This window comes from Ictidomys tridecemlineatus, chromosome 8, assembly GCF_052094955.1.
Source record: "Ictidomys tridecemlineatus isolate mIctTri1 chromosome 8, mIctTri1.hap1, whole genome shotgun sequence".
Taxonomy (NCBI): domain Eukaryota; kingdom Metazoa; phylum Chordata; class Mammalia; order Rodentia; family Sciuridae; genus Ictidomys; species Ictidomys tridecemlineatus.
Genome location: NC_135484.1, coordinates 112,277,922 through 112,297,980, shown reverse-complemented (window position 1 = coordinate 112,297,980; position 20,059 = coordinate 112,277,922). Strand labels below are relative to the sequence as shown.

Sequence of the window (20,059 nt, the reverse complement as noted above, 5' to 3'; positions counted from 1 at the left end):
CCCTAAGCAACTTAGTGAGACCCTGTCTCAAAACAAAATGAGGGGGCACTGGGGATGCAGCTCAGTTGTTAAGCACCCCTCAGTTTAATTTTTCAGCACAAATAAAACAAAACAAAACAAAAAAGAAAAAAGAAAAACCCAAAACAAATAAACAAAAATAAAAATAAAACTGAGGATTAGTTACACTGAGCACATTTTCACATACCTAATGGTATGTCTTTTAAGAAATGTCTTTGGGTCCTTTGCCCATTTTTAAATCAGGTCCTTTCTTGCTATTGAATTGTTCAAATGCCTTATATTTTGGATCTGAACCTCTTACCAGATGCATGGTTTGCAAATACTGTCACCCATCTTATTGCCTCTTCACCCTGTTGCTTATTTCCTTTGCTGTGTAGTTTTTTAATTGATGTACCCTATTTGTGTATTTTTGCTTCTGTTTCTTAAACTTTAGTCATTTAAAAATGACTCAGACCAATGTCAAGGAACATATGTTTTCTTCTATGAATTTTATAGTTTCATGTCTTAACTTTGAAGTCTTTACCCTGTTTGAGTTGACTTTTGTATACTGTGTGAGGTTAGAGTCCAATTTCAAAATAGCAGGAGGAGATTCTCCTTACACAATTTATTGAAAGGAATTCTCTTTCTCCATTCTGTGATCTTGGCACCTTATTGAAGGTGAACCATCTGGGTTGGCCTTAATACCTGGATTTATTTCTGGTCCTCTCCTCTGTTCTGTTGTTGATTATGTTTGTTTTCATGCCAGTACCTTTCTGTTTTGATTACTGTAGCTTTGTAATACATTTTGAAGTCAGCCTGGATGATGCTCCCAGCTTTGCAAGTTAAAACAATGATGTCACTTCACTCCTATTAGAATGTCTATTATAACAATGACAAGATAACAAGCAGTGGCAAGAATTGCATAAAAGGGGACTCTTGGGGCTGGGGATGTGGCTCAAGCGGTAGTGCGCTCGACTGTCATGTGTGCGGCCCGGGTTCGATCCTCAGCACCACATACAAAGATGTTGTGTCTGCCGAAAACAAAAAAATAAATATTAAAAATTCTCTCTCTCTCTAAAAAAAAAAAAAAGGGGACTCTTGAGCACTGCTGGTGGGAATATTAGTTGGTACAGCCATTATGGAAAATAGTGAAACAGTGTGTAAGAGGTTCCTCAAAAAATCAAAAGTAGAACTACCATGTGATCTAGTGCTCCCTCTTGTGGGTGCACATCCAAAGAAAATGAAATAATTATCTCAAGGGGATAATCTGCATGTAAAAATGGCCCCTGGTAGCACTGAGAAATTTTAACATTGAAGAGTAGTTTGGTTTTAGAAAATGTGAGCTTGACACGATAGTTAATTCCTACTGAACCCTATCGACTGTATCCTCTTTTGTATTTCTCCTCAGTTCACTGATGATGCCTTTAGTTTTGCAAATTAAAACAACAATGAGATATCACCTTGCTCCTATTAATGACTGGCCAATGGTATAGCTGCAGTCAAATGTTAGGATTTCAGCCAATCAAAAACTTTTATGTTCTTGGGCTGGAGATGTAGCTCAGTGGCAGAGCACTTGTCTAGCAAGTGTAAAGCCCTTGGTTCAATCCCTAGTACTTCCAAAATAAAATAAAATAAAAATCCTTTATGATCTCCTTTTGGAGCAATGATAGTTGGATGGTAAGTTGTTATTACAAAGTCTTTATGTTACATAAAACATAAAGAATATCAAGAATATTAAGAATGATGATTCAAAGAAGGATGTCAGCTGAATAGACATGTCTTGACAGATAACTACTGGGGCTCTTGGGAGCAGTAATTAGCTATGAACATATGAAAACAAATAGTATATGTCATAGTTTGATGTAGGATAAGGGAAAATAATGAGGATGAAGAGATGAAAACACTCTGTGTGTATTTAAAAACTATATTGGTCTTTACAGGCTTTGAATATATAGACAGACAGAGAACTTGAGCTTGGTTAACAGCAGCAGCCCCTGTTTGAGGGGCTTGCATGATGAGTTCTGTGCGAGGATAGAATTTTTGAAGATTCGAGAACAAACGTCTCACCACCCCACCCCTTCTTGTAATTCTCTTGTAGGATTGCATTTTTCTATTCAAGGAGTATCAGTCATCTTTTCACAAAACAAGGAAACAGATTTTAGACTCATCAGGAGAGAAATCTTTTGAGGTTTCAGAAATGTACATATTTGGAAAATTTGAAGCTTTCTGTAAAAGACTGGAGAAGGTAAGTGTTATGCAGTCACTGGACCCCTCCCCCCCAATCCCCGCAAGTCACCTGTGTTTCATGCTTCATGTAGTGTTATTGAAAATCATTGTTCCAGATCTTTTGACTCACTATTAATATGAACCATCTGATTAAATTAGTCATAAATCACTGCGTTTATTATAATTTTTTTATCCTTAGTTATTGCCTTTTGCCAGGCACATACCAGCTATTGCAAACTTTCATCTCTCTCATGACTTCAGTTCTATTTCCATGTTAAAAACTTCTGTCCTTCAAGGATGTGGGGAAAAGGCACACTCATACACTGCTGGTGGGACTGCGAATTGGTGCAGCCAACATGGAAAGCAGTATGGAGATTTCTTGGAAATTTGGGAATGGAAGCACCATTTGACCCAGCTATCCCTCTCCTCGGTCTATACCCAAAGGACTTAAAAACAGCATGCTATAGGGACAAAGTCACATCAATGTTTATAGCAGCACGATTCACAATAGCTAAACTATGGAACCAACCTAGATGCCCTTCAATAGATGAATGGATAAAAAAAATTGTGGCATATATACACAATGGAATATTACTCAGCAATAAAGAGAATAAAATCATGGCATTTGCAGGATTATGGATGGAGATGGAGAAGATAATGCTAAGTGAAGTTAGCCAATCCCCCAAAACCAAATGCCGAATGTTTTCTCTGATATAAGAAGGTTGATTCATAGTGGGGTAGGGAGGGAGCATGAGAAGAATAGATAAACTCTAGATAGGGCAGAGGGGTGGGAGGGGAAGAGAGGGGACAGGGGGTTAGAAATGATGGTGGCTTGTGATGAACATCGTTATCAAAGTACATGTATGAAGACACAAATTGTTGTGAATATACTATGTATACAACCAGAGAGATGAAAAATTGTGCTCTATATGTACAATAAGAATTGTAATGCATTCCACTTTCATAAAGTGGAATGCATTACAAATATATAAACATGAAACTTCTGCCCTTGACCATGATGTTAGGATGTGAGATGAAATACCTGCAAATGCCTGGCAGAACCCAATCATTGTGGAATATCTGGATGTCTGGCCCCTCCTCTTTCTGGGCCTGCGTGCGCCTAGACATTGTGTGGGGTTAGACATTGTGCCTTTGCTAGACAGGTGTGGCTGGGAGACTTCTGCACCTTTCATTTCATTTGTTAAGGCTCACTGAGGAGGAATGGTGTTTTTTCAGGGATGTAAGGAACCAGCACCAAAGGTTCCTTGCAGTTAGCCTTTGACATGTCTATAAAGATCTCATTTAGCCAGTAGTCCCGGCACCCTACTGTTTTCAAACTCCTTGGATCCTGGTAGTCTTTAGGATCCCATTCATCTTTTGTTGGTAAGTGGAGGGGGGTGGAGGGACATGATGTAGATTGAAGAGCATTTCCCAGACATGTCCAGAGGCCAGTGTTTATTTTTAAATCTCCTGATTCATCCAGGATAGGAAAATAGAGAACCAAATGACCAAGTGGGGTCCTTAACACATACTGCTATGGGGTTTTTATTTCTTTTATTTGTTTTCTTAACAGCTTTATTGGGACAAAATTCTCACATCATTCAATTTACCCATTTAAAGTTTACAAGTCAAATGGTTCCTAATATTTTCACACAGCTACCAAAAATATAATTTTAGGATATTTTTATTCCCACTGAACACACCCTAAACCTATTAGCAGTCACATCCTATCTGCCCCTCTTCCCTGCCTAACCATCCACTAATCTACTTTCTGTCGTTAATAGATGTGTCTATGTTGGACATAATATATAAATGGAATCATATACTATTTAGTCTTTTGGCTTCATTGATTTAGCATGATGTTTTCACACTATACATTTTATCACTGAATATTTCTTTGCATGAATAAATATTTATCCACTCATCTGATGATGGACATGTGGGTTGCTTCCTCTCTTTTACTATTATGAATAATGCTGTTACGAACATTTGTGTGTAAGTTTTTAATGTGGACATATGTTGTTATTTCTCAGGTATCTACATAAAATCAGACTTGCTGGGTCATATGGCAACCCCATATTTTCTCACTAATTTGCCCCTGCTGGTCTCAAACTCCTAGGCCCAAGTGATCCTCCCACTGCAGCTCTTTGAGTAGCTGGGGACTACAGGTGCCTGCCACTGCACCCCACTGGCAGGCAACTCCATATTTGTCTTTGAGGAAAAGATGCCAAACATTTTTCCAAAGTAGCTCCATGAGTTTACATTATAATTAGCAAGGTCTAAAAGCTGAGATTTCTCTACATCCTCAACAACACTTGTTTATCACATCTGTCCTTCTGAATTTGACGGTCGTAGTGGATGTGAAGTGGTATCTCACTGTGGTTTTGATTTTCCCTGATAACTAATAATTTTGAGCATCTTTTCATGTACTTATTGTCCATTTATTTTTCATTTTTGGAGGAATGTCTGTTTGAATGTTTTGCATATTGTGAGTTGTTTATATTTTTATTTTTGAATTGTAAGCATTCTTTAAAAACATTTTTTTAGTTGTTGATGGACCTTTATTTATTTATTTTTATGTGGTGCTGAGAATTGAACCTAGTGCCTCACACATGTGAAGCAAATGCTCTACCACTGAGCCACAACCCCAGCCCATAAGCATTCTTTATATATTCTGAGTATATTCCTTATTAGATTTGATTTGCAAATATTTTCTTTAATTCTGTGGGCTATCTTTTAACTCTCCTCTGAAGGAGAGGTATTTAATTTTTATGAAGCCCAACTTATCTAGTTTCTCTTTTGTTCCTTGTGCTTTTTGGTGCCATATCTAAGAAATTGTTGTATAAGACTGGTTTGTGAACAGTAGTGATTTGGGGGGCATATGGCCAGTTAGAAGGATATTGACATGTGTCAAATTAATAATTATGCCCCGTTGGTCAGCACTTGTTCCACAAAGATGCTTAATCTCCTCCGCCTCTTTGTGGTGTTGGGGATTAGGGAGGGAATCTGGGACCCCGTGCATGCTAGGATGGTGCTACACTGAGACACATGCCAGCCAATAATGTTTCTGGACCACTAGAGCATGAACTTTGAAGGGGGTCCTAATTACCAACTTGGGCACAATTTTGAGTTTGGTAGATCGTAATAACCTAATAGCAGTAAAGATCCTTGGTTTGCAAGTCTGATTCTAGGCAGAATGGGTATCTGTCTGTGAAAAGCAGCCTAGGCATTCCTTTGGTGCTGAGTGGTGATGGTAATGGGTAGTTGCATTGTACCTCTTCCTTGTCTCTGGGAAGGCCCTGCCTCTTATTTTAAGAATAGAAAGTTAAGCACCAGAGCTCAGCAATCAGAGCTAAAGCAGCAGTCCCACAGGCCTTGCCTGAAGTGTGGCCCAATTGCTAGGTTATTCCAACTCCTCTGCACTGAGATCCCGTTGAATGACTGGCATTTCTCCCAGGTATAATTGGTAGATATTGGCATCCAGACCCTCAAATATAGGCTATCAAACTTATTCTGAATTTGGCCAGGATTTAGCCTGGTTGGGCTGTTCTTGGTGAGTGGGGCACAGGAGGCATACCCCCATTGGACTACCCCTGTGAACTCTTTAAAAAAATTTTTTTTTTGGTAGTTTTAGGTGGACAGCATGCCTTTATTTTTATGTGGTGCTAAGGATCAGACCTAGTACCTCACATGCACTAGGCAAACACTCTGCCATCGAGACACAGCCCCATTCCTCTCTGTGAACTCTTAAGTAGTTTAAAAGGAGAGCCCAAGGGTCAAGCTAAGTAGAGCCTGTTATAAAAAGCTGAGATTCAAAGTCAGAATGACCAGCCGGATGCATGTCCAGTAGTGGTGCATACCTGTAATACCAGCAAATCAGGAGGCTAAGGCAGGAAGAAGACAACTTTGAGGTCAGCTTTAGTAACTTAACTAGACCCTGCTTAAATAGATAGATAGATAGATAGATAGATAGATAGATAGATAGATAGATTAGATAGATAGATAGGATGGGGATATAGCTTAGCGATAAAGCATCCCAGGTTGGTCTAATCTAAATGATTCTAGAGCCTGTTTGTCGGTTTGATTTTTTAACCAATGATTCATTAAGAACTTGTTTTAGAGAAGGGGCCTCATATCTCATTTAAAAAATATAAAATAGCATTGGGCTGCAGCTGCTGCTCGGAGGTAGAGTGCTTGCCTAGCCAGTGCTGTTTGATCCCCAGCACTGCCAATAAATAAATAACATTTCTCTGTTTAAGATTTCAGAAATGATAACGATTGTTCAGACATATACATCCTTGAGTAATTCTACAATAGAAGGAATAGATATCATGGCAATAAAATTCAAAAATATATATCAAGGGGTACAGAAAAAACAATATGACATTCTGGATCCAAGACGGACAGAGTTTGACAAAGATTTTGTGCACTTTATGACAAAAATCAATAGTTTGGAGGTGAGTAGTTATACATGCTCTTCCTTAGGAAAGCTGAAGATCAGTAGCACTGTCCTGTAATAGAATCAATGTTCACATATTTAGTATTTATGTTACATTCCTGCTGTGAATTGACAAAAATGTTAGCAGTGTGAATGTTTTAAAGGAGCCCACAAATATTTTTTAACTTTTTGTTTTAATGAAAAATGAACATATACAATGCCAGATGTCAGTGAATAATCAGAAACCTGAAGGGCTGTTAGAGTTATGGCTCATTTTCAATTTACATTAAAATTTGCATTTCATTTTTATTGTGCCAGTGTCATTTTTTCCAGTGTAAGAAAGAATTTATAGTCTTTATTTTTTATTTTTTTCTTTATTTTTTTTAACGAGGGTTGGGGGTGGTACCAGGGATTGAACTCAGAGGCACTCAACCACTGAGCCACATCCCCAGCCCTATTTTGTATTTTATTTATAGACAGGGTCTCACTCAGTTGCTTAGTGCCTCGCTTTTGCTGAGGCTGGCTTTGAACTCACGATCCTTCTGTCTCAGCTTCCCAAGCCACTGGGATTACAGGCGTGTGCCACTGCGCCCATCTGTAGTCCTTTTTCTTTAAGTACAGAGATATCTGAGAGAAGCTGGGGAAGGTGGGTCACTCTCCCTTTGGCCTTGTGCCCTATGCCTGCATTCTTCCTGGAGCCACAGAGGACATCTCTGAAGAGCTCTGATCTCACTTGTGTCACAGATTAAGGGACACAAGAGGCATGAGGAGGAGAAGACAAAATATGTTAGATGAGACTGTAACATATTGCTTACCTTTTGGACTTATATGACCTCTGTTATTTTCTAACTGAAAACTATCAATGAACCAAGTTTAGCCTCAGGAAACAATCTCTTTGCTGTAGAACATCCTGGAGACACAGGCGGGGACAAGAATATTCTTGGTCCTCTTTTTGCATCTGAAATTCTTGCCAGAAAAAAAGTCAGTTTTGGACTGAGGATATAGCTTGGTGGTAGCAAGCCTGGGGCTCTGGGTTAGATCCCCAGCACGTCCTGCCATGTGCATGAACACGTGTGCGCGCGCGCGCACACACACACACACACACACACACAAACAGAAATATTTTTGTTGCATGTATTAATTTAAAAAACTATATTACATATAATATGGGCAGTATAGTTTTAAAAATTCATAAAATTCTATCATTCTAATAATAATGCTTTTTATTTTTGGCATAGATTTCCTTTTAGCTTTTGACAATTAGATTCTTTAATGTTAAGACATAGTTTAGTTATTACTTTTAATTTTGGATTAGTTGAGTAGGATAGAGTTTGCTTCCAAAATGCATTGGGAATTAAATGTTTATGGCAATGGAATTTTTTTTAACTTTATTTTATTTATTTCATTTTTTTAGTTGTAGTTGGACACAATACCTTTATTTTACTTATTTACTTTTTATGTAGTGCTGAGGATCGAACCCAGCACCTTGCACATGTTAGGCGAGTGTTCTACCACTGAGCCACAACCTCAGCCGCGCCCATTCCCACCCTCCTCCCGCAATGGAGTTTTTTTTTTTTTTTTTAATATTTTTTTAGTTGGATGGAAACAGTTTATTTATTTATTTTTATGTGGTGCTGAGGATCGACCTCAGTGCCGCACATGTGTGAGGCAAGTGCTCTACCACTGAGCGACAACCTCAGCTTGGCAATAGAGATTTTTTTAAAAAACTTGTTATCTTTTAAATTATTTTAAAGGCTTATTACTAAGGATTTTTATGTTTTAAAAGACATTGTGGTCCTAGATGCAAATTTTAGCTTTCAGTAAGTTCAGAGGCCAGATTAGCCTTGTAACAGATAATTTGCTTGAGGTGGCAGTGTTTTAATTTTTCTTCCTTTTCCAATGTTCAGTTCGTGGGTGTGATGCATATTAGTAGATCTAACCAATATAATCTGTAAAAGTAATTTGCACAGTGATTCAGCTCCTTCTTTTGGTATCAGGAATTTGGAGTTCACTTCTTGGGATAGGAGGAGTCTTGGAAGAACATTTTCTGTTGTTCATTCCTTCTTAGCAGTGGCAAAGATGTTTCTGAGAGTAGCAGTGTTGGAAAATGATAACTCTTGCCCCTGGTGTGTAGTGTCATTACATTGCTCTAGGAGCACACTTAGACATTCTAAATGTTCCAGAGAAAAATGTTTGGTAAGGGACAGTCCTTTCATAAATTCTCTAAACAGTGATATACAGTAATGAGCTGCAAATGGAAAACACATGTAACTTTGATTTTTCTAAAAGCCACATCAATAGAGTAAAAAGAGGCAGGTGAAATTAATTTTAATAATTATGCTTTATTCAGCCCAGTTCATTCTAAATGGTGTAATTTTAAAATGGCATTAATATAAAAATTATTAACGAGCTATTTTACATCATCTTTTTTTTGTCTTTGAAATCCTGCATGTATTTTACATTTACAGACGTCTAATTTCTAAGTAGTTATATTTTAAGTGCTCAAGATCTACAATGTGGCCTGTGGCTGTCATACTGGATGGAGCATTTCTAGATGGGTAGATATCTTGGAATCTATTTGATTCTGTAGAAAATTCATTAACTAATCTCTTCCTTAACATAAAAAATCATGTAAATATTAATATTTTTTAGGTACAAATACAAGCATTTATGAACAGTACTTTTGGAAAAATCTTGTCTTCTCAGCAGGCTCTTCAGCTGCTGCAAAGGTATTTATAATACTTTAAGCAGTACAGTCTCTAGGTGGGACACTTATCTGAAAACACAATTTCAAATAAGATACTGCTCAGAAATCTCTCCTACATTAACCTGAATACTTAAAATGTTAACCTTTCAATTACCATTAAATAGGTTGATAAAAATTTGAAATAGAGGATGTTATTTTTTTCATTGCATTTTTATAATAGAAGTCTTTCAGTAACAAAATGAAATTAGCTGCCATGTTCCCCCACCCCTAGTCCTGTAATATGCTGAAGGTTAATTCTGTAAGTTATTGGGAAGGGAACGAATAATGTTTAATTCTACATATTGAAGGCATTTCCCAAAATGAGATTATATAAGAGTAAAATTTTTTCATTTTTCTTCTGAGGGATTGATCTCCTATATTTTTTTGTTTAAAGTTCATTTCATTGCATATACTTAAGGTGTACAGCATGATGTTTTGATGTATACTGTGGAGTGGTTACTGCAACCAAGCAATTCACATATCCATCATCTCACACAGTTATCCCCTCTCTTTCTTTTTGTGGTAAGAGCACCTAAAAGCTACTCTCCCTCAGTTTCCTTTCCCTCCACTCCAAACAGCAGTTCCCCTGCAGCGGGCAGGGAATCTGGATTAGAAGGACGAGCTGGACCAGAGGCCTTACTTTTCCAGCTCAGGCGTAGGTAACCCAAGTCCCATGTTGGGTCCCTTTAGGAACTCTTCTGGGAGTCAGAGGATCTGGGTTTGGGTCCAGCTTGTCCTTCTGAAAACACAATTTCAAGTTCCATATCTCTGTAATGATGACCCATACCTTGAGAGACCATTGTAAGATTCAGACATAATGTAATTCTGACGAGTGGCAGTACTGCAGTCTACAGGTACCATTTTCTTGACAACTTCATTCTCTGTCTCTCTCTTCCATCTCTGCCCCCACCCCCGTTGTTTTGTTTTGTTTTTACCTATGGACGCTATTGTCAATTCATATTATTATCAACATTATGGTCCTGTTACTTCCTGTGCATCACTGTTCTCAGTGGAGGTGCTGTTTGGTGGACAAAGTCATCATCAGGGCTCTGCTTACTTGGAATTACCTGAGCACTAACATTGGCAGAGGTACTTTCAGTGTGCTCCACTGCACTTTTACTGAGCCATTTTCCACTCTTCTCTTTCATGTCAGCTTAAATGTCACATCCTCAGGGAAGTTTGTCTTGATTCCTCAGACTTGGCCAGGTCCCCTGTTATATGCATTTCTAGCTTCCTCTTAATTTCAACCATTGCTCGTGTGACTCTTCACTGAAAGCTGCCTTTTCCATAAGCTCCAGGAGAGTGTAGGTGTCCCTGCCTCTTTCATCAGGGGACATTCTAGTCCAGTGTGTGAGGTCCAGTATGAATATCTTGTCAGGTGAATGAACCTGTAGTTAGTATATTTCTCACTTCCTTTTTGATGACTCAGCTTGAATTACTTTTAGATTTCAGAAGCTGAACATTCCCTGTCTTCAGTTAGAAATCGACCACACAATTGAGCGAATTCTTCAGTATTATGTGGCTGAACTTGAAGCTACTAAAAAGGCAAGTGGCCTGTTTATGAATGGAATTATGCATAGTCATAGTACAAAAAAGAAAAATAATCTGAACACTCTCCAGTGCCAAGCTTTTTGGAGGAATCTCTTTCACTGCTGAGGACCTTCAAGGTTCCTTTCCTCATGTGGGAAGGTGCTGGTGGGGCATGTCGCTGGACAGCCAGGTCACCACTTCTTTACTCTAAAGAAGTGGTGTCTTTTTGCCACAGCAGTCAGTTGTGTGTATGGCAAAGCCCACTTAAGTTAGTATTTTTAAATATGGAAAGGTTGGCTCTGGAGAATATTGTGACAGATATGCTTCTTCCTTTGAAAGTGTCCATAAAATTTGGGCAGAAAAAAAATACATGCAATAGGAAATAAAGGTTGAAGAGAGAATTAAGTATCATATATTGTAGACATCATTGTTTCTGAGCTTCGAATTATCAATTCTTTTGAAGTACTTTTACATAATTAGTGACCCCTTCTATATGCAACATGTGAATAATGGTTAAGTAACTGTACAAATACTATTGTACTTCTCCACTTTAGAATTCAAATGTTAACACCATATTTTAATTACAGCTTTATCATTCTCAAAAAGACGATCCTCCTCTTGCTCGCAATATGCCTCCTATTGCAGGAAAGATACTTTGGGTGAGGCAGCTCTATCGCCGGATCAACGAGCCCATCAACTATTTCTTTGTAAGCCAATAATTACATTTATAATATGTGTGTATTGTGGTGATTTTAATACAAAATTGCTTTGCAGGTACATTTTACCCTGTAATATTTGTGCCCGATAAGATGAGGTCAGTTCTTTACTGGGCAAAGAAAATTTAGCTTATAAATATGCTTGAGACTCAGTCAATTCTTTTGTGTTGTGTAGATAAGCCAGTTCAATTACAGTTATCTCAGAGTTGGTGCATCTCATAATGTTATGTCTTTTAATAATACAGACACTTTATAAAGACTTTTAAAAAATAATTGTTTGAGAATGCTGTAAAGTGCAGGCCTAGCGCAAAGCTTGCTTCCATGTGTGGACAGATGGTTCACGGATATGTATTTAATGAAGGTGAGATATACTGACTGTATTCCTTTGAGAGGATCTTAGCCCTAGACAGGGCATAACAGTATGTTCATTCTTGATGTCCTTACAATTATTAGATTTCTCAAGAACAGGCTAGTCTGAGGCCCGGTTGGCATTCTGAAACTGCCACTTTGTCTTTTCTTTGTTTTAGTTTTGTTTTCATGTAAGAGGCAGAGAGCACCAGAGTAGAGTGATTTTCTTGCTGCTGTGTCGTATGGCTGAATGCAGAATGAAATAATTATAAAATGGTAGTCTTGCAAGTCATTTTATTATTACTTTATATAGGGCATTATTCAGTATGAAGTTTCTGCTGTTTGGTTTGGCTGTTATCATTTATTTCATTGTTCTGAATCTTAAAAAAGTTCTTTTTAAAAATAAAAACAAAAACAAAACCTTGGCCTTAGACAAAAGGTTGAGGTGGGGACTCAAGTTGCTATAGAGGGAGAGTAGAGATCGCTTTGTTTGGCATTTGTGAATTGAAACCTAAATCTTTCAATTTTATGTAAAGAAACTTGGTTTTAATTCTTTGATATATATCTACTTTTTTTTGGTGCTGGAATTTATGATTCTGCTATGATATTCACAGTATCAGTCAGTTGTAGGGACGGACTAGAGACTTGGAGGTGGAGACTCCTAATGCCTAGGACTGGTTGTAGGGCTAGAGACCTCTCTTTTTCTATTATTTATTTTTTGAAGGCACTGGGGATTGGACCCAGGGGAACTCTACCACTGAGCTACATCCCTACTCCTTTTTATTTTTTATTTGCTGAGGCTGGCCTCAAACTTGTGATCCTCCTGCCTCAGCCTCTTTGGGATGCTGGGATCACAGATATGCACTACTGCACCCAGCAAGACCTTTTTTTTTTTTTGTACTAGGAATTGAACCCAGGGGTTAACTACTGAACCGCATCCCCAGCCTTTTTTATATTTTTATTTAGATTCAGGGTCTCACTAAATTGCTTAGAGCCTCACTAAGTTGCCTCAGTCTCTTCTTCTGCTTCAGTCTCTGGAGCTGCCGGGCTGACAGGTGTGTGCCACCACACCTGGCAAGACCTCTCTTTTTAAATCCTTTCCTTTTACAATGCTCCCTCTCTACTGGTAATGCTTTCCTACTCATATCTCCAGCTTCCACGGCCTTCCCCATCTCTTACATCCTCAATGGATAGCACAACTCTTTGCTGTCATCTTAAATATAAAGTTTTATGAAAACAGTCTGCAACTTCTTAAAATATACCTTTCTTTTTTCCCTTAAAAAAAAAACACAGAAAAACTCCGAAATTTTGTCAAGTTTGGAAGGTAAATCTGTCATCCGTCAGTATAACAAAATCTCCTATGTGCTGGTGGAATTTGAGGTTATCTACCACACAGCCTGGGTCCGGGAGATTTCGCAATTGCAATATGGTGAGTGTAAGAGGGTCGCAAGTGGGGGCTGGGGACTCTGAGTGAGTTCATGGTTCTGGAGAATATTTTATATCCCTTTCACATAATTTTTAGGCTAGTTGAAATTTAGATTTAGGGATGATAATAGTGGTTTATTTTCCTATTAGTCTTCTGATTTTCTTCTTTCTTTTAAAAATTTTTTGGAGACAGGGTCACACCATGTTGCCCAGGCTGGTCTAGAACTCTTGGGCTCTGGTGATGTCCCTGCCACAGCCTCCCAACTAGCAGAAACCACAGGCCCTCACCACCATGCCTGGTCCAACAGTTGGATTTTAGTAGCAAAAGTTATCATGATAGTAAAATTGATATACATAAATTATTAATTTCTCCTGAAAAACAGTATTTAAAAGTGAAAATATGTTATAGATACCTTCTCCATAGATTTATCTGTATTCTGTTTTTATCATGTTGTCGATTCAAATCTCAGTCCCAATCAGGGGAGATAGAATCACTGCCTCCCTTCCTCCTTCTCTTTTTTCTTTCCCACTCATCTGTTTTTTTCCTTTTCTGTTGTTGCATTGGACTTCAGTTTTGAGCTCCAGTGACTTAATAGTGTTAAGGTTGGCTCAGGTGCCTCTGAGGGGAGGGGTTATGCAGCCAAGGCTTTGGGCAGAGCTTAGTGTGGGGCCGGGGATGGTTCTCCCACATCTGTCTCCATCGGGGTGTGATTTTCTTGTAGACTCAATTGTTGGTCAGTTGAGTTTCCTGTTTTGTCCTATCTTAACCATAAAGTCAAAACCACAACCTTCAGCTCTGAGCCATGACCTTGATGCAATTCCTCCCGTATTCCCTGGTGGAGTTCTGTCTGTCTCCCAAACCAGGATCTCCCCTTGGGCAGAGCATGGAGTTGCAGGCCTGGGGAGCACACATTCTGCAGGTGCTTAGGGATGATGGTGAGAGGGGCTGTTCCTGTTTCTACCTTTTGGTTCCAGAACTCTTGTAGTTTAGCTCTTGGGGACATGGCAGTTATACACAGACCATTGTTCACTGCATACCTACAGCCTAGAGGACAGCTCCCCAGTCCCCACAGGGTGCCAGTGCCAACTGGCATAGTTAAGCCTTCAATAAACTACTTTCATGGACCACCCATTTCTGGGGAATGCACTGTAGGTGGCCCCTGGGGATTCTAATGAAAGCCTGCTAATGGAGCAGTGCTTCCTGTGGAACTTCAAGATAAGCTGAAAACACACAGAGCAGAAAAAGGCAAAAGAGAATTTTTAACAACCAAAGTGTGGAGTGTGCACTGTTTTGCATTTACAATGCCACATACTTTTCTACTTTTTTGGTGTCTTGCTGGATTTTTGTGTCCCCAATGCCCTTCCTTTTATCTTTACATGTTCAAATACAAGTTCAACAATCACCAGTTCCATAAAGTCCTTTCTTATTCCTCTTGGCTGAAAATGATGTTTTCCTCCTCCAAAGTCGTCCACACATTTTATCTACAGTTCCTTCTCATGACACTGCCTTATGTGTTCACCATATCTCCTCCTCACATCCCAAGGATACCCTGTGTCTGTTTCATCGTGTATGCTTTAAATAGTGGTCATAGCTAACATATACTATGTGCTCACCAGTGTGCCAGGTTTGTCTAAGCACTTTGCATAAACAAATCCCTTTGATCCTAACAGTAGCCCTAGGAAGAGCTGTTATTGTCCTTGTGTATTAGATGAGGGAACTGAGGCATTGAGAGGTTAGGTGACTTGTCTAAGATCACACAGCTAGTGAATAGCAGAGCCAGGATTCACTCAGTCTGTTCTCTTAACCTTTACACTGTTGTAGGGACAAAGGAGGTAAGGCACAGTTGTATTTGGCTGCAGCCAGGTTCAGAGAGCACAGCTTTTGCTGTAATCAATTAATCCCCTGAACCTCGAGTTCAGGGAGTTTCAGAGTTTTATACCCAGCATGTAAGGGGAGGGGCTCAGAAGTTCACAGTCTGAACTTAAAAGCAGCTTTTTTTTTTTTTTCCGAAGTTCTGGGCATTTTAACTCTTCAAGGACAACACCTGAGAAGGGAAGAGCTTCTTCTCCTCTTTCTATTCTCCCCCTGCCAGCTGTTACCATGGAGCCCGGTTGATAACTTCTCCTATCTTAAAAATGTAGACATCTCTGTGAAGCCCAGCTCAAGGCCAGAGGCCTTTTTTGCACATTTCTTCAAAGTACTATACTGGATACATTTGTGAAAAACTAGTAAGGGGGTGCCCAGCACCTGGAGTGCTGGTATCTTCCCAGCCAGTGGACAAGTAAAACAGGGCAACCCGAAAATAGGAAGTTTATCTACATTGAACTGTTTTGCAGAGACTCTTTGGCTGACAGTCCCAAAATCAGTCTGGATGAAGATTTCTGGAGAGGCCCAATTAAGACTTTTCAGTGGAGAAAGGGGGTGCCACTTCAACACTATACTTCTTCTAAAAGGGTCAAGATGGGTATCAGGCAAATTGAGGGGACTCTTTAGATATTTTTAAAATGTCCAATAAGCAGAGATCAGATTATCTTTATAAACGACGATCATATCAAATTTCCTGGAGGGTTTACTTTCCCAGAGAACATCAGCTGACCTGTGTCAGGTACGATAAACTCATTGCAGTGGTGCCCAGGAGAAGCAGGCCAAGTAACACTAACAGTATAAAGGGAACTTGTTTCACATGAGCCCAGTCTATGGAAAATGAATTGTTCTGGAAGGCTTCCTGTATTCCATAGATGTAACTGTGATTAACTATGTAGATGCTTGGGATAGTAGCTGGGGGCCTGCTTCAGCCTCCTTAAGCTGCTTACTTGACAAAGATCCCCTGCTGGTGGTCACAGGGAATGAGATGCTCCTTCAGTTTGGAGCATTCCTGGCCATCAGTCCTTGTCCGTCTTCATTCTGTTGTAGACCTTTCTGTCCTTACAGAATAAAATAAAATGTTATGATGCCAGGCATGGTGGCACATGCCTATAACCCCAGCAGCATAGGAGACTGAGATAGGAAGATTGCAAGTTTGAGGCCAGCCTCAGCAATTTAGTGAGGCCCTTCCTGTGCAACTTAGTGAGACCCCCCATCTCAAAATAAAAAAATAAAAAGACTGGGGATGAGGTTCAGTGGTAAAGTATCCCCAAGTTAAATTCTCAGTACTGGTAGCAAATAATTTAAGGCTAGCCAGCAAGAACAATTTGGGATCTAGTATTTCAATTCTTAATAAAAGGTATATCTGAAAATGCCTATTTTCATGAACAATGCTCCTCTAAGACACAGTGTAAAAAAATCCTCCTCTACACTCTGACTTCACAACTCAATGTTGTTTAAAAATATTTGTTACTGATATTGAGCTTCATTATAAAAATAATTCAGGATGGAGATTGAATTCAGGTACAGAAGCCAGTTTGGAGTTAGGGTGCAAAAGAGTTTGAAATCTATGAGTTGTGTCATCTTTGCCCATCTTCTTTTTCAGGGGTAAAGTAAAAATCCACAAAAATAAACCACAGATCTCTTTGACTCACTGAGAAAAGTACCATGGTTCATAGCACAAAGGCTCTCAGTTATTGGTCAACTTTTCTCTCTCTGGATCTTATTTTAGGGCTTTCTAGACAACCTGCCTTCATCCCTTGAGGTCTTGAGTACTGACCATGTGACAGATACTGGGCCTTAGTACCCGGGGCATCAGTGCTATTGTTCTGTTCTTAAGAAGTTAGTCGATCAGTGGGGAAGACAGACAGGAAAACAGAGCTGGGAGCATCAAGGAAATCCAGAATAAATAATATCGGTGCTCATTTATTTGTAGCTTTACAAGCCACACTTTTTGTGCGACATCCAGAAACAGGGAAGTTGCTGGTTAATTTTGATCCCAAAATTTTGGAAATTGTGCGGGAAACGAAGTGCATGATAAAGATGAAGTTGGATGTTCCAGAGCAGGCGAAGAGATTGTTAAAATTGGAAAATAAATTGAAATCAGACAAATTGTATTTGCAGGTAAGACAGATGATGTTTTCTGACTATTTTGAAGGAGATTTTGTGTGTGTGTGTGTGTGTGTGTGCGTGTGTGTATGAGAAAAACATCCCTGCAGGTTTGCTGACATGGAGGGAAAATTCATTACTATGTTGATTCTTGATAGAATTAAACTATTAACTTGCAAGCAAAATGAAAGATTGGAGATGGAAAGACCAGAGAAGAGTGTCAGGAATCAGACTTACACTTCTGGATAATAAGTAATGAAATAGCAGATTTGTTAAAAGGTCTTAGTTAGAACTTTATAGATTAAGTGCATTAAGTTTATAAAGCTTTATAATACATTCAATCTTTTTAAAAATTTTGTTTATTTATTTTTTTTATATGCTGCTGAGGATCGAACCCAGTGCCTCACACGTGCAAGGCAAGCGCTCTGCCACTGAGCCACAATCCCAGCCCCTAATACATTCAATCTTGTGGCACTAATAATATAAATGAAGATAACTATAAAATGACATAAGTGGCTGGGTGTGGTGGCACACATCTGTAATCCCAGTGGCTCTGGAGGCTGGGGCAGGAGGATTGTGAGTTCAAAGCCAGCCTTAGCAAAAGCGAGGCACTAAGCAACTTAGTGAGACCCTGTCTCTAAATAAAACACAAAATAGAGCTGGGGATGTGGCTCAGTGGTTGAGTGTCCCTGAATTCAATCCCCGGTGCCCCCACCCCATCACCCTGCCCCCAAAATTGACACAAGTGGAAATGATTATTTAATATTGTGGGCTGAAATGGAGGTTTGCTTCAATTCAAGTTCAGTCCTGGGCCATCTGAAAAATTTTAAAATGAAAATGGCACACAAAATTTTAATATTCAGAATGGCACAAAAAATAGTCCATCAAAATATATTCAAATCCTAATGCATAGTTTCTAAAATGTGAGGCACAAGTAAGCAACATCAGGTTTCTTTAGCCAGCCAGTTAGCACACCTTTGTCCTTTTTTTTGCTTTCTCTAGGAAAGTATGGATACATATTTGGGAATGCAGGAAGATACATAAGTGCAAGAAGGTTTAGCACTATTAGTAACAGCAGAGGCTGGACTCTAAATCCAACAGCAGAGAGCTGATTAAACTTGCATTATAAGATTAATACATAGAAACTAATGGAATAGCTGAGTCTTCAACAAGAAAAATAATTCTCTTTGCTCTGGTGCATTAACTATTTTAGAACCAACAACATGATAAGTAGTTGCAGACTCTTCCTGTTTCATGCTGGGAAGAGTAACATGAATCTTCTGTTCTTATTATGTCATTCTATACAAATCTCTTGATTTAATTAAGGTCCATGTCTGGGCACAAAGACAAGTTGATAATGAAGTTCTTTTAGAAAAAAATTTAACAAGAATATTTTAAATTTTACCATAATAGAAATTACAATGAATTTAAAGTCACAATGATATTAATATGTGACATTAAGAGGAACAGCAAAAGAGCTGGGGTTGTAGCTCAGTGTAGAGCGCTTGCCTAGCACATGTGAGGCACTGGATTCGATCTACAGCATCACATAAAAGTAAATAAATAAAATAAAGATCTGAAAAACATACATAGTAATATTAAAAAAAGAGGAACAACAAAAAGAGTTTTAGAACATAGATTCCCAAAGGGTTTTTTAAATTATAGCTTTGGGCTGGGGATGTAGCTCAGTGATAGAGCATTTGTGTAGCATGTGTGAGGCCCTGAATTCCAAATTCAGCACTGAGAGGAAAATAAAGTACTAGCTTTATTGGAATATGGTTCACATACCACACAACTCACCCATTTAAAGTATACAATGAAGTGGTTTTAGTAACTTCCCTAAGTTACCCAACCATCACTACCATCAATGATAGGACATTTTCATCATCCTCAACAACCTCATTAGCATTTGCTCCCTATATTCCCTCAACTCTCTATATTATACCAGACCCTGGAAATCTCCAGTTCACTTCCTGCCTCTCTGGAGTTACCTATTCTGGACATTTCATACACATGGAATTAGATAATTTGTTTTTTTGTGTTTTTTTTTTTTTTTTTTTTTTTTTTTTGCTACTGGCTTCTTTTACTTGGATAGTGTTTTCAAAGGTACTTTCTATTAGTTCATGTATCAATACTTCATTCCTTTTTGTGGCCAAATAAAATTCCATTGCATAAATTTTAGTTATCTGTTCATCATCTGTTCATCAATTGATGAACATTTGGGTTGTTTCCACTTTACGGCTATTAAAAATAATGCTGCTGTGAATGTTTGTGTACACGTTTTCGTGTGGACATAAAAACTTTGAAACAATGTGTTTTCATTCTCTTGGATATCTATATCTAGGAGTGAAATGACTGAACTTTATATCGCCATGTTTAACCTTTTGAAAACTGCTGTACTTCTTTCCAAAGCGGCTCATAATTTTCCATTCCCATCAGCAGTGTACAAAGTTTCCAGTATCCCTGAATCCTTGCCATTACTTGTTATTATCAGTCTTTTTTCATTTGGGCCATCCTAGTGTATGTGAAATGGTTTTGATTTGCATTTCCCTGATGACTAATGATGTTCAGCATCTTTTCATGAACTTATTGGCTGTTTGTATATTTTTGGAGGAAGATCTGTTCAGATCCTTTGCCCATTTTAATTTTTTTCCACATTG

At 38.7% G+C, this 20,059-nt stretch overlaps 1 protein-coding gene across 2 annotated transcripts in view; it reads left to right on the top strand.

Moving 5' to 3' along the window:
- The window catches only part of Dnah8 (dynein axonemal heavy chain 8), a 286,935-nt gene that overhangs the window by 46,526 nt on the left and 220,350 nt on the right, over positions 1-20,059 (top strand). For both annotated transcript variants that reach the window (XM_005318733.5, XM_078020075.1), the window contains exons 9-15: positions 2,096-2,242; positions 6,483-6,680; positions 9,314-9,390; positions 10,853-10,952; positions 11,525-11,644; positions 13,295-13,430; positions 17,227-17,414. In XM_005318733.5, the coding sequence (XP_005318790.3) occupies positions 2,096-2,242; positions 6,483-6,680; positions 9,314-9,390; positions 10,853-10,952; positions 11,525-11,644; positions 13,295-13,430; positions 17,227-17,414 (966 nt within the window). The remainder of the gene's footprint in view (positions 1-2,095; positions 2,243-6,482; positions 6,681-9,313; positions 9,391-10,852; positions 10,953-11,524; positions 11,645-13,294; positions 13,431-17,226; positions 17,415-20,059) is intronic.